At 47.0% G+C, this 12,093-nt stretch overlaps 1 protein-coding gene across 1 annotated transcript; it reads left to right on the forward strand.

Moving 5' to 3' along the window:
* Positions 1-10,802: 10,802 nt before the first annotated feature.
* LOC125548615 (transcription repressor OFP1-like) lies at positions 10,803-11,833 on the forward strand. Its single transcript, XM_048712181.1, has one exon. It carries the CDS (start codon positions 10,857-10,859, stop codon positions 11,745-11,747), a length of 891 nt encoding a protein of 296 aa, XP_048568138.1. The 5' UTR covers positions 10,803-10,856; the 3' UTR covers positions 11,748-11,833.
* Positions 11,834-12,093: the final 260 nt, after the last annotated feature.

Raw genomic sequence — 12,093 nt, forward strand, 5'->3', positions numbered from 1 at the left:
GTTGTTTAAAGAAAAAGTTAAAAGATGGCATGACAAAAGGATACAAAAGCATGAGTTTAATGTAGGTAATTATGTATTGCTATACAACTCTCGTTTAAGATTTTTTGCAGGAAAACTTCTCTCTAAATGGGAAGGCCCCTATGTTATCGAAGAGGTCTATCGTTCCGGTGCCATAAAAATCAACAACTTCGAGGGCACAAATCCAAAGGTGGAAAATGGTCAAAGAATTAAACATTATATCTCAGGTAATCCCATAAATGTTGAAACCAATATTATTGAAACCATAACCCCGGAGGAATACATAAGGGACACTTTCCGGAACGTTTCAGACTCCGAAAAAGAATAGGTATGTGCTACGTAAGTAAACTGACTCCAAAACAATTTTTAAGGCAATATTTCTCCGTTTTGGAATATTTAGAAAAATAGAAAAATAAATAGCAGTCCGGGAAGGACACGAGGGCCCCATGAGGGTGGTGGGCGCGCCCTACCCCCTGGGTGCGCCCCCCTACCTCGTGAGCGCCTCGTGTGCCCTCCGGACTCCGTTTTCTTGCATGTTACGTATTTTGGTCGGTAAAAATTCATTATATATTCTCCCGAAGGTTTTGACTCCCGTATCACGCAAAAATCTCCTGTTCTTGTTTCGAGCTGTTTTTCTGACAGATCTAGGTTATCATGACGGCCCCAAGCTCCTCCAAGGACAAGTTCTTTGAGAAGGTCATCAACCCTTACCTCGCGGAGGTGTTGCGACACCCTCAAACCATTTAGATGCGTGATGGGTTGCTGCACATCCGCGATGAAGAGGGACCAAAGGGGACCGGAAGCATGGAGACGAGGCTCGAAGCAGTGGAGCAACAAGTTTTCAAGTGCCAAAGGATGGTGGAACGTGGAATCAATGCTAGCCACATGATGCTCGCGGAGTTCACCAACAACTACAAGCCGGATGCCAAGAATACCGAGGAGGCCATCTTCAAGCTTCATGAGAAGATCGAGCACCTCCAAGCCCAAGTCTATGACCTTCAAAACCAAAACTGTGAGTATGAATATAGATTCAAAAGAATGAGTTTGGCTGCAGATTTGAGGATTCCGGAGACTCGATCATCTTTCTATGATGGTGAACCTATGCCTTGGAAGATGGATGATAAGCCCGCATCATCAACAACACCTCCACCGTCTCCTCCAACAAAGAAGAATTGAGTATCTGGGTATGGGCACTCCCCTTGGCAACTGCCAAGCTTGGGGGAGGTGCCCCGGTATCGTATCACAATCACAACTCTTATCTTTACTGTTTTTCTTAGTTCGATCCTATTAGTAGTATCTTGATCTAGTAGAATAAAGTTTATGGCATTATCTAGTTTTGAGTTTTGCTTTATGATCTCTCTATGTAATCGAGTCCGTGAGTTATACATAATAAAGATTAGTGTTGAGTCAAGGGCTTGATTATTTTGCCATGATCTTGGGTGAATAAAAGAAAATAGAAAAAGAATAAAAAAGAAACAAAGAGTTCATATTGATCTTATTGAGAGTAATGGCTTCACATAGAAAGAGTATGATGATTAAAAGTTGTTGGGAGTTGGCACACATAGCTTTGGTCATTGTTGCAATTAATAGGAAGTAATAAGGAAAGAGAGGTTTTCACATATAGATATATTATCATTGACATCTTTTATGATCGGGAGCACTCATTAAAATATGACATGCTAAAGAGTTGATGTTGGACAAGGAAGACAACGTAATGAGTTATGTCTTTCTTATATCTGAGATAAAGTATGTTGTCATGGTTCCTCTAACTTGTTGAGCTTGCCTTTCCCCCTCATGCTAGCCAAATTCTCAGCACCAAGTAGAAATACTACTTGTGCTTCCAAATACCCTTAAACCAGTTTTGCCATGAGAGTCCACCATATCTACCTATGGATTGAGTAAGATCCTTCAAGTAAGTTGTCATCGGTGCAAAGCAATAAAAATTGCTCTAAATATGATATATATATATATATATATATCTAATTGGATGTAGGGGAGCATGAACCATTATTGTTGACATTACCCTTGAGGTAAAAGGTTATGGGGCAAAACTATAAGCCCCTATCTCTCTCTGTGTTCGATTAAAACTCCGTAACCACAAGTATCGCGTGAGTGTTAGCAATTATGGAGGACTAAATGATAGTTGAGTATGTGGACTTGCTTTTTAGCTTTGACATAGACTCTTTCCGATGTTATGATAAATTGCAGTTGCTTCAATGACTGAGATTATAGTTTGTCGGAGTCCAATAAGGTTTATGATTTATACTTTTGCATTGCGAATAGATCATCACTTGAACATAAGTAATCATATGACAAAATCTATATATGTTGCTGTTATGAGAATAATCATGATGCCTTCATGTCCGTATTTTATTTTTATCGACGCCTCTACCTCTAAACATGAGGACATATTTATTGTTATCGGCTTTTCGCTTGAGGACAAACAAGGTCTAAGCTTGGGGGAGTTGATACGTCCATTTTGCATCATGCTTTTATATCGATATTTATCACATTATGGACTGTTATTTCACTTTATGTCACAATACTTATGGCTATTCTCTCTCATTTTACAAGGTTTACATAAGGAGGGAGAATGTCGGCAGCTGGAATTCTGGTCTAGAAAAGGAGCAAATATTAGAGACCTATTCTGCGCAACTCCAAAAGTCCTGAAACTCCACAGAACGTCTTAAAAGAAATAAAGAAAAATCCACGCCAAAGATGAAGGCCAGGGGGGCCCACACCCTTCTCACGAGGGTGGGGGGCGCCCCCCCCCTAGGGCGCGCCCCCCTACCTCGTGGGCCCCCTGGTGGCTCTCCGACGCCCATCTTCTCCTATATGAGGTCTTTCGATGAGAAAAAATAAGGAGGAACTTTTCGGGACGAGACTCCGCCGCCACGAGGCGGAACCTTGGCGGATCCAATCTAGAGCTCCGGCAGAGCTGTTCTGTCGGGGATACTTCCCTCCCGGAGGGGGAAATCATCACCATCGTCATCACTAAAGCTCCTCTCATCGGGAGAGGGCAATCTCCATCAACATTTTCACCAGCACCATCTCATCTCCAAACCCTAGTTCATCTCTTGTATCCAATTCTTGTCTCAAAGTCCGAGATTGGTGCTAGTAGGTTGCTAGTAGTGTTGATTACTCCTTGTAGTTGATGCTAGTTGGTTTAATTGGTGGAAGATCATATGTTCAGATCCTATATGCATATTATTACCCCTCTGATTATGAAAATGAATATGCTTTGTGAGTAATTACGTTCGTTCCTGAGGACAAGGGAGAAGTCTTGCTATTAGTAGTCATGTGAATTTGGTATTCGTTTGATATTTTGATAAGATGTATGTTGTCTAGCCTCTAGTGGTGTTATGTGAACGTCGACTACATAACACTTCACCATTATTTGGGCCTAGAGGAAGGCATTGGGAAGTAATAAGTAGATGATGGGTTGCTAGAGTGACAGAAGCTTAAACCCTAGTTTATGCGTTGCTTCGTAAGGGGCTGATTTGGATCCTTATGTTTCATGCTATGGTTAGGTTTACCTTAATACTTTTGTTGTAGTTGCGGATGCTTGCAATAGAGGTTAATCATAAGTGGGATGCTTGTTCAAGTAAGAACAGCACCCAAGCACAGGTCCACCCACATATCAAATTATCAAAGTATCGAACGCAAATCATATGAACGTGATGAAAACTAGCTTGACGATATTCCCATGTGTCCTCGGGAGCGCTTTTCCTATTATAAGAGTTTGTTCCGGCTTGTCCTTTGCTACAAAAGGGTTGGGCCACCTTGCTGCACTTTATTTACTTTTGTTACTTGTTGCTCGTTACAATTTATCATATCACAAAACTATCTGTTACCATTTATTTCAGTACTTGCAGAGAATACCTTGGTGAAAACCGCTTATCATTTCCTTCTACTCCTCGTTGGGTTCGACACTCTTACTTATCGAAAGGACTACGATAGATCCTCTATACTTGTGGGTCGTCATCAAGCCACTTAAATCTTTCAGAGGAGGATACCATCCTAAAATACTACATCATAACCATTTTAATGCATTTTGACCCTCAAGATAAATCATTATCCACTCGTAGCTACTTAATCATGGCATGAGAAACTATAATATCCAATTGTCATCACAAACATGTTTACTCATAATATGCTGAATCAGGGATAGTGAGTTAAATATATTTACAAAAACAAAAACAAGAAGAGTTTATACCATCCTTTCCTTGCCACAATCACTTCATCAAATTATCATCATTGTTTCCTTTCACTTTCACAACCGAACAATGTGAAAATAATAATAGTGCAAGTGTGTCATGGACTAAGCTGAAATCTGTAAACAATTTATTCAAAGGAGAAGCCAAGGAAATATTGGCCCTTCGTTAGATCAACAATAAAACATATGGAGGCACTCAACACTTTTAACATAGTCTTCTCCATATAATGACTCAAAGAAAAGAAAAGAAATTCGGAGAAACACACTGAAATATTTTTGGAGATTTTAGTTTTTCTGTAGAAAGAGAACCAAAGAAGAAAAACGAGAAGCGAGAAAAACTATTCGCACCAAAGAACTCCTCACAAACAACTAGAGAAGAAACGGGAAATCTTTTTGGGTTTTCATTTTACTACTACGAGCTATCTAAACAAGAAAGAAAAATAAAAAATAAGCAAGAAATATTTCTGGATTTTCAAAGTTTTTCGAACACACAAAGGAAAAGGAAAATAAAATGAAACACAAATGTATGATGAAAATGATGAACACCGACAGATGGAATGAATGTGTGATACATGGATGTAATTCCAGTGAGAATATGTACTCCCCCAAGCTTAGGCTTTATGCCTAACTTGGTAATCACCATACCTAGAATCCATAAGGTTTGGTAGGAAAATGGCGGGGCGGAGGTACTCGAGCGTCCCAAGGCTGGACCTCGTTCTCCGCCGCAGCCAACTCGTTCTTATAAGCAATGATATCACGTGGCGGAATGATGTATCTGTGCCTAGCATTAGAATCAAGAAAAGAAGAAGGCAACGGAATAATTTCACGAGTAACCTTGCTAAATACCAAGTTGTAAAGAATATGGTGAGGAGGCTCAGGGTTAGCAATAAAGTGGTGATCTATCATGGGTTGATGGTCTAAATAAACTATAGGTAACATGATATCATCAGGATGGATATGAACATTAAAGTCTGCAGCGAGGCGAGTAGCATAAATACCACCATGAATACTGCCTCTGGTTCTATTAGTGTGCAAGCGATGTGCAATAATGCATCCCAAACTATAAGTTCCTTCAATATAAAGTGCACGACATAAAATGGCAAGGTCAGGCTCACTAAGCGTACCACCCTCCTTCATAGCAGTCAAACATTTCCCTATGAATAAACCAAAGCAATGCACAACAAGAAAATGCATACTAGTAACTCTGGCCTTAGACACACCCCTAGACTCTTCGACGGCTAAAGTAAGGAGGAAATCCTCGAACTCCTCAAGTTTGGGTTCCCTCAATTTCCCCTCAGACGAAATCAAACATATATCACAAAATTCAGCTAATGTGATCTCAAAGTGTTCAACATACAAATCAAAGCGTACTAGCATAATCACAAGTTTCATTTATAACAGAAGTATCATCATCAATTACTTGCGACATATCAGATTGTATACCAGGTGGTGGTGTCGCAAGCCTACTTAAAATAGAAGGTGAATCAAGTGCGGAGCTAGATGGCAGTTCCTTGCCTCCCCTCGTCTTAGAGTGTACGATCTTAGTCTTAGTGTCTTTTAGATTCTTTATAGTGATCAACAGATTTATAATACCAAGTGCACTGAATGAATAGAGCTATGCTCCCCAGCAGTGGTGCGAGAAAAAGGTGTTGATAACCCACAAGTATAGGGGAACGCGATAGTCTTTGAGGGTAGTATTTAACCCAAATTTATTGTTTCAACACAAGGGGAGCCAAAGAATATTTATGAGTCTTAGCAGTTGAGTTTGTCAATTGAACCATACCCAGAGAATAATATTCCTGTAGCAAAGTATTTAGTAGCATGGTAGTATGATGGTTTGGTAGTAGCGGTAACAGTAGCAATAGTAACAGTGACAATAGCAACTTTGTAGTGATTGTAACAGTAGCGGAAACAATAGTAACCTAGCAAAGATTAATATGAGCAACGCGTAGGCATTGGATCAGTGATGGATATTTTTGTTGGATGACATTCATCATGTAATAGTCACAACCTAGAGCAATACCCAATAGCTCCAATTCATCAATACAATGTAGACATGTATTCCGTATATAGTAATATGTGCTTATAATAAGAACTTGCATGTCATATTTTGTCCTACCCTCTCGTGGCAGCGAGGTCCATAAGGAATCTAAGGGATATTAAGGCCTCCTTTTAATATAGAATTGGAACAAAGCATTAACACATGCTGAATACATAAACTCCTCGAATTATAGTCATCCCCGAAGAGTATCCCAATTATTTTCACCTCGGGGTCTACGGTTCAGAAGGTTGACAAGTGCATACAACTAGCAGATAGGATCAAGAACTCAAATTTATTCATGAAAACATAGAGGGTTCAGATCTGAAATCATGGTACTCGGGACTTGGTGAGAAGCATTAAGCATAGCAAAGTCATAGCAACATCAATCTCAGAACATAATGGATACTAGGGATCAAGCCCTAACAAATTGACTTGATTACATGATAAATCTCATCCAACTCCACCGTCCAGTAAGCCTACGAAGGAATTACTCACTCTCGGTGGTGAGGATCATGAATTTGTTTGTGAGGGAAGGTTGATGAAGACGACGATGATGAATCCCCCATTCCGGAGCCCCGAATAGACTGCAAAACAGCCCCCTGATAAGATCAGGAGGTGGCGGCGGCTCCGTATCGTAAAACGAATGAAACTTCTTCTCTTATTGTTTCCTCTGGGGAACAGAATTTATAGGCTTGGAATTATGTTAGATGGCCGCCTGTGGGACCCACAAGGCATCAAGGCGCGCCTTGTTTCCCTGTGAGCAACTGGTAGCCCCTCCCCGGTGGATCTTCGTTCTAGTATTTTTATTTATTCAATAAAAAAATCTTCGCAAAGTTTTGTTCGATTTCGAGAACCTTTATTTCTGCACAAAAAAACAACAACGTGCTAGTTTTGCTGAAACATCGTCAATCCGGGTTAGTTTCATTCAAATCATGCAAATTAGAGTCCAAAATAAGAGCAAACGTGTTTGGAAAAGTAGATACGATGGAGACGTATCTGGCCACCACTATAGTTGCTTGTCCTCCTCATCGCCGGAGGAGCCCGTTGTCATGGATGCAGATGGGACCGGAGAGCGAGGGCGTCGGCGCCATGACCCACTTGAAGAAGAACTTCCACCGCCTCCACTTGTCGGCATGGAGAACCAGGACTTCGGCATTGCCGTCGGGTTAGGGGAGCAGGAAGGGCTCGGGGACAGTGACAGCGAGGGCGAGGGACGATGCTCATGAAGGGGGAGGACGGCGTCGCCGGCGCACGGCTTAGTCACGACGCGACCAGCCTAGGCGAAGGGGCGGTCATCCCACTTCATTGCGGCATAGCAGCCGGAGTTGCTTTCTCGGGACGCAGCGACACCTGAGAGGCCGTGTCTGCCTGCGCCGCCCTCCCGTCCGGTCAAACCACGGGCATCAATGCCGGCCGTTGCATGCTTTGGGCCGACATGGATGCCCGGTGACAAGTGGTGCTGGCGTTTGAGGGAAAGTGCGGGAGAGGCCGGTGGGATTTTTTGGAGGGCAAGGCGGTCAGAAGCGGACGTGGCAGCGGTCCGAACGCCCGCAAAGCATCCCTAGTTTGTCTCCGGTTTGCGGGAAAAAGGACGTCCAGACCACTCGGCGGACCATACACGCACAGGTTGGATGGCACAACACGTCCGAACAGCGCGATGTGGACGCCCGCAAATCCCCCTAGTTTGTCTTCGGTTTGCGGAAGAAAGGACGCCCGGACTGCTCGGATGACACAACATGTCTGGACCGTGCGATCTGGACGTCCGCAAAGCCCCCTAGTTTGTCTTCGGTTTGCGAGAAAAAGGACGCCTGGACTGCTCGGCAGACCGATACAGGCCCGTGTTGGATGGCACAACATGTCCGGACCGCGCGATATGGATGCCCGTAAACCCCCCTAGTTTGTCTCCGACTTGCGAGAAAAAGGACGCCTGGACCTCTCGGTAGACCGATACAGGCCCGCCTTGGATGGCACAACATGTCCGGACCCCGCGAACTGGACGCCCGCAACGCCCCTAGTTTGTCTCCGATTTGCGAGAAAAAAGGACGTCTGGACCGCTCGACAGACCGATACAAGTCCCCGTTGGATGGTACAACATGTCCGGACCGCGTGATCTGGACACCCGCAAAAACCCCTAGTTTGTCTCCGGTTTGTGAGAAAAAGGACGTTTGGACCTCTCGACGGACCGACACATGCCCACCTTGGATGGCACAACATGTCCGGACAGCGCGGTCTGAACGCCGCCCCCTAGTTTGTCTCTGATTTGCGAGAAAAAGGACGTCTGAACCGCTCGGCGGACCGATACAGGTCCGCGTTGGATGCCACAACATATCTGGACCGCGCGATCTAGACAACCGCAAAACCCCCCAGTTTGTCTCCGGTTTGCGAGAAAAAGAAAGTTTGGACCTCTCGGCGGACCGATACAGGCCTGCCTTGGATGGCACAACATGTCTGGACCGCGTGATCTGGACGCCCGCAACGCCCCTTAGTTTGTCTTCGATTTGCGAGAAAAAAGACGTCCGGACCACTCGGCGGACCGATACAGACCCGCATAAGATGGTACAACACGTTCAGACCATGCGGTCCGAGCGTATGCGAGTGGCCGGTTTGAGGGTTGGCGTCTGAGATGTCCTTAGATAGCATATGACGTTTTGGATTGGAACACCATGCTAGACAACACGACGCCCTCGACAAACGTAGTTGTCGTGCCATCAAGCATGTCGTCCAGGCCAGGCGTCATGCTATCTAGCCCGGGGCATCTTGCAAACAGGACCAATTTGTGAACCTTTTTAAAATCGGGGTCATTTTGCGCTGAAATTTTAGAGCAAGGTCAAATCTGTCCATTTGTCACCAGTAAAAAGATGCTCCATCACACTCTGCAGGTCAATGAAGATTTTGGTACGTAGTCACACCCACCTCAGCCAATCATTCCATACCGGTTCAAAAAAATTCGAATCATGTATGCCTGCCATCGTGTTGGAAAATGAAAACTGAAGGGAAGGACAAGACATGTCCTAGTAGCCAGGTCTATGATTGTAAGTCATAGACAAGACCTTTCTCTCCGGAGACTCTACGTGGCTAAAAGTGAGCCTACAGCTTGCCAAGCGAGGAAAAAGGTGGCCAAAAGGACGGAAATTTTTGAAATGAAAATGAAACGAGCGACCTACCCCCCCAGTCCGCAGTTTGGGCGGTGATTATTCAGCGTACGGTTTTCGTCTGGGCACAGCCGCGCGTACATGCCATCGCCACAGGGGCAGGCGTGCCAATTTACCTCTGAATTTTGCATGGGCTAGGTAGCATAGCATAGCTATGTATTGCTAGTGTGGTGGTGGTGCTAAGCTATGCCTATGATGCATGACATGTGAGGTGTCTCCTTCCTGGGAAAGGACGGGTCGCCGGGAGCTGCAGCGGTAGGTGACTACGTAGCGTGCTCCGGGGCTCGGCTCTTGCCTTCTCAGCTGCTGCGTTGCTCGGAAACGTGCAACGCGATCAAGGGTTTTTGCAGCGCAATGAACGACGATCCATAATGTAGGCAGCGGGCAGGCCCGGCCGCACGTCGTCGGTGAAAAGGGCGGTGGCGGGGACTTTGTTCGAACAAAGAGGGCAGACACTCACACTGCTCAGGATCAGAGGATGCAGCAACCGAGAACCGTAGCCGTAGGCATGCAACATTTGCAGTTGCAGCGCAGGAAAGGGGGCAAAAGCCGGCACGCCAGGCGCAGGCCCCACCCAATCACCAACAACCAGGGTGCCACCCTTTTCCCGCAATCCGCAGCGCGCGTGTCTGCAGCTTCTGCACCTCTCCTCTCACCGGGAAAAGGAATGGAAAGGCAGGGCACGCACGCACGCACGCAAAGACGAGGGGCGAGTTTGCGTCGTGGCCTCGTGGAATGGGGTCTCTCAGGAGCTTCGCCCAAGTGGCCAGCCAGCGCCAGGGCCGGGATCACGCCTGCCGGCCTCCGCTCGCCTCCTCGATCGGTGATTCCCTTTGGTTCGTCTCACTTTCTGTTCCCAAAGTTGCACTCCTCTGTTCTGCTCCACGCCGAGCCATGTCCCACTGTCCCTCATGCATGCCAGCACTAAGCCGGTGTTGTGTTGACAACATCCAAATCGATCTCCTCATCATAATCTGCAGATAAAGACTATCAAGACCTGGGTAATCACAACAAAAGTCATCCAGCAGGGCTCTGTACTGCTAGCATGTCGCCAAAGGCTGCACTACTGTAGCTTTCGAAGTCTTCGAGGGACACGCCAAACATGATGTACTACTGCTACAGTGGAGTAGTACTACTAAACAGTAGCGTCAATCACCCGTCAAAAAAACATTAGCGTCAATCACGCTAATCAATCAGCCAAAATGCACGGTGCATGCATGCAAAAGAAAAGTGACGGCTTATTAAAACTTTGGCTCCCAGCTTTGAACTTTCAAACAGCATACCCCCCGCTTGGCCGCCAAAACCCCCCGCTTTAAATACCCCCCATAGCCCCGGACTCTTCTCTCCTCACACTGCAAGCTCACAAGACCGAGAGAGAGAGAGAGAGAGAGAGAGAGAGAGAGAGAGAGAGAGAGACCAGCAGATAGCCATGAGGTGGTGGGGAGTGAAAACTACTCCTAAGCAGCAGCAGCAAGACCAAGCGCATGAAGAGAGCAAGAGCGGCAAGGGCAAGGCGGCCTTCTCGCTGCTCACATGGTTCTCCAAGCTCACGGCTAAGCACAATGCCGCCGCTGCTTCCTCTAAGCCCAAGAAGCATGCCGCGCCTGAGGCCAAGATCTCCGGCGGCGGCTGCGGCAGCTTCCATGAGGGCACGACCCCGAGCCCGGCATCACGGAGTAGCCCGGCAGATACCTTGTCACCCGCGGCCAGCGATATCGTGCCGCGTCGTCTCTCGGTCGGCAACGATGGCGCCGAGGCTGAGGCCACGGCCGCGGTCGCGCGCCAGCTCTCCCGCCGACGCCACTACTCCGTCGGCGGCGATCGCGATCTCCCACCGCTCAGCCACCTCAGCGCGTTCTCTCGCGCTGCCTCCCCGCCGCAGTTTGTGCTGGCGACGGCGCCGACCCCGGTGCTGACGCTGCCGTCCGACACGGACGAAGAGAAGCGGCCTCGGAACCACCAGCGCCGTCGCCGAGGAGGCGGGCGGCGGTCCTTCTCCGGAAGGACTACGCCGGGCGCGAGGCTGGCAGCGGTGCGCGTCCGTTCGCCGCGGTGCAGCGTGGCGGCCGTGTCGGGGCTTGAGAGGTTCGCGGTGGTGCGGCGGACGAGCGACCCGCAGAGGGAGTTCCGCAACTCGATGGTGGAGATGATCACGAGCAAGCGCATCGGGCGGCCGGAGGAGCTGGAGACGCTCCTGGCGTGCTACCTGGCGCTAAACGCCGAGGAGCACCACGACTGCATCGTCAAGGTGTTCCGCCAGGTCTGGTTTGAGCTCAACCCCGCCCGCATTGCCACCGTCACCAGCCGGCCACGCAGCTGAGCTTCCTTGTCGCGCAGCCGACCGGTTCGTCCATGTAACAAGTGCCGGTGGTTCATAATTGACGAAGTACGGTGATCTTTTTGACAGCTGCTTGTTTTCTTCTCTAAACGCGCTGTCCGTACTCGCATTATCCAAAAAATGTTTTCTTTCAATTCTTTGTTGGTAGCTTCCAAGCTGACCGCTTGGTAAGAATGTTTTTTCTTTCAATTTTTTGTTTTTTTAACACAGTACAATCAAAGTCACCCACATACACGAGCATACACTCATCTCTATGAACGCACGCACACACACCTTACCCCTATGAGTACACTGAGCCGGCACATTATCTTGAGATTGACGAAGTCGC

The sequence above is a fragment of the Triticum urartu genome, chromosome 3 (assembly GCF_003073215.2).
Source record: "Triticum urartu cultivar G1812 chromosome 3, Tu2.1, whole genome shotgun sequence".
Classification (NCBI taxonomy): Eukaryota; Viridiplantae; Streptophyta; class Magnoliopsida; order Poales; family Poaceae; genus Triticum; species Triticum urartu.

Excerpts from the sequence above, each read along its gene's own strand:
- LOC125548615 (XM_048712181.1), top strand. The coding sequence starts at position 10,857 with ATGAGGTGGTGGGGAGTGAAAACTACTCCTAAGCAGCAGCAGCAAGAC.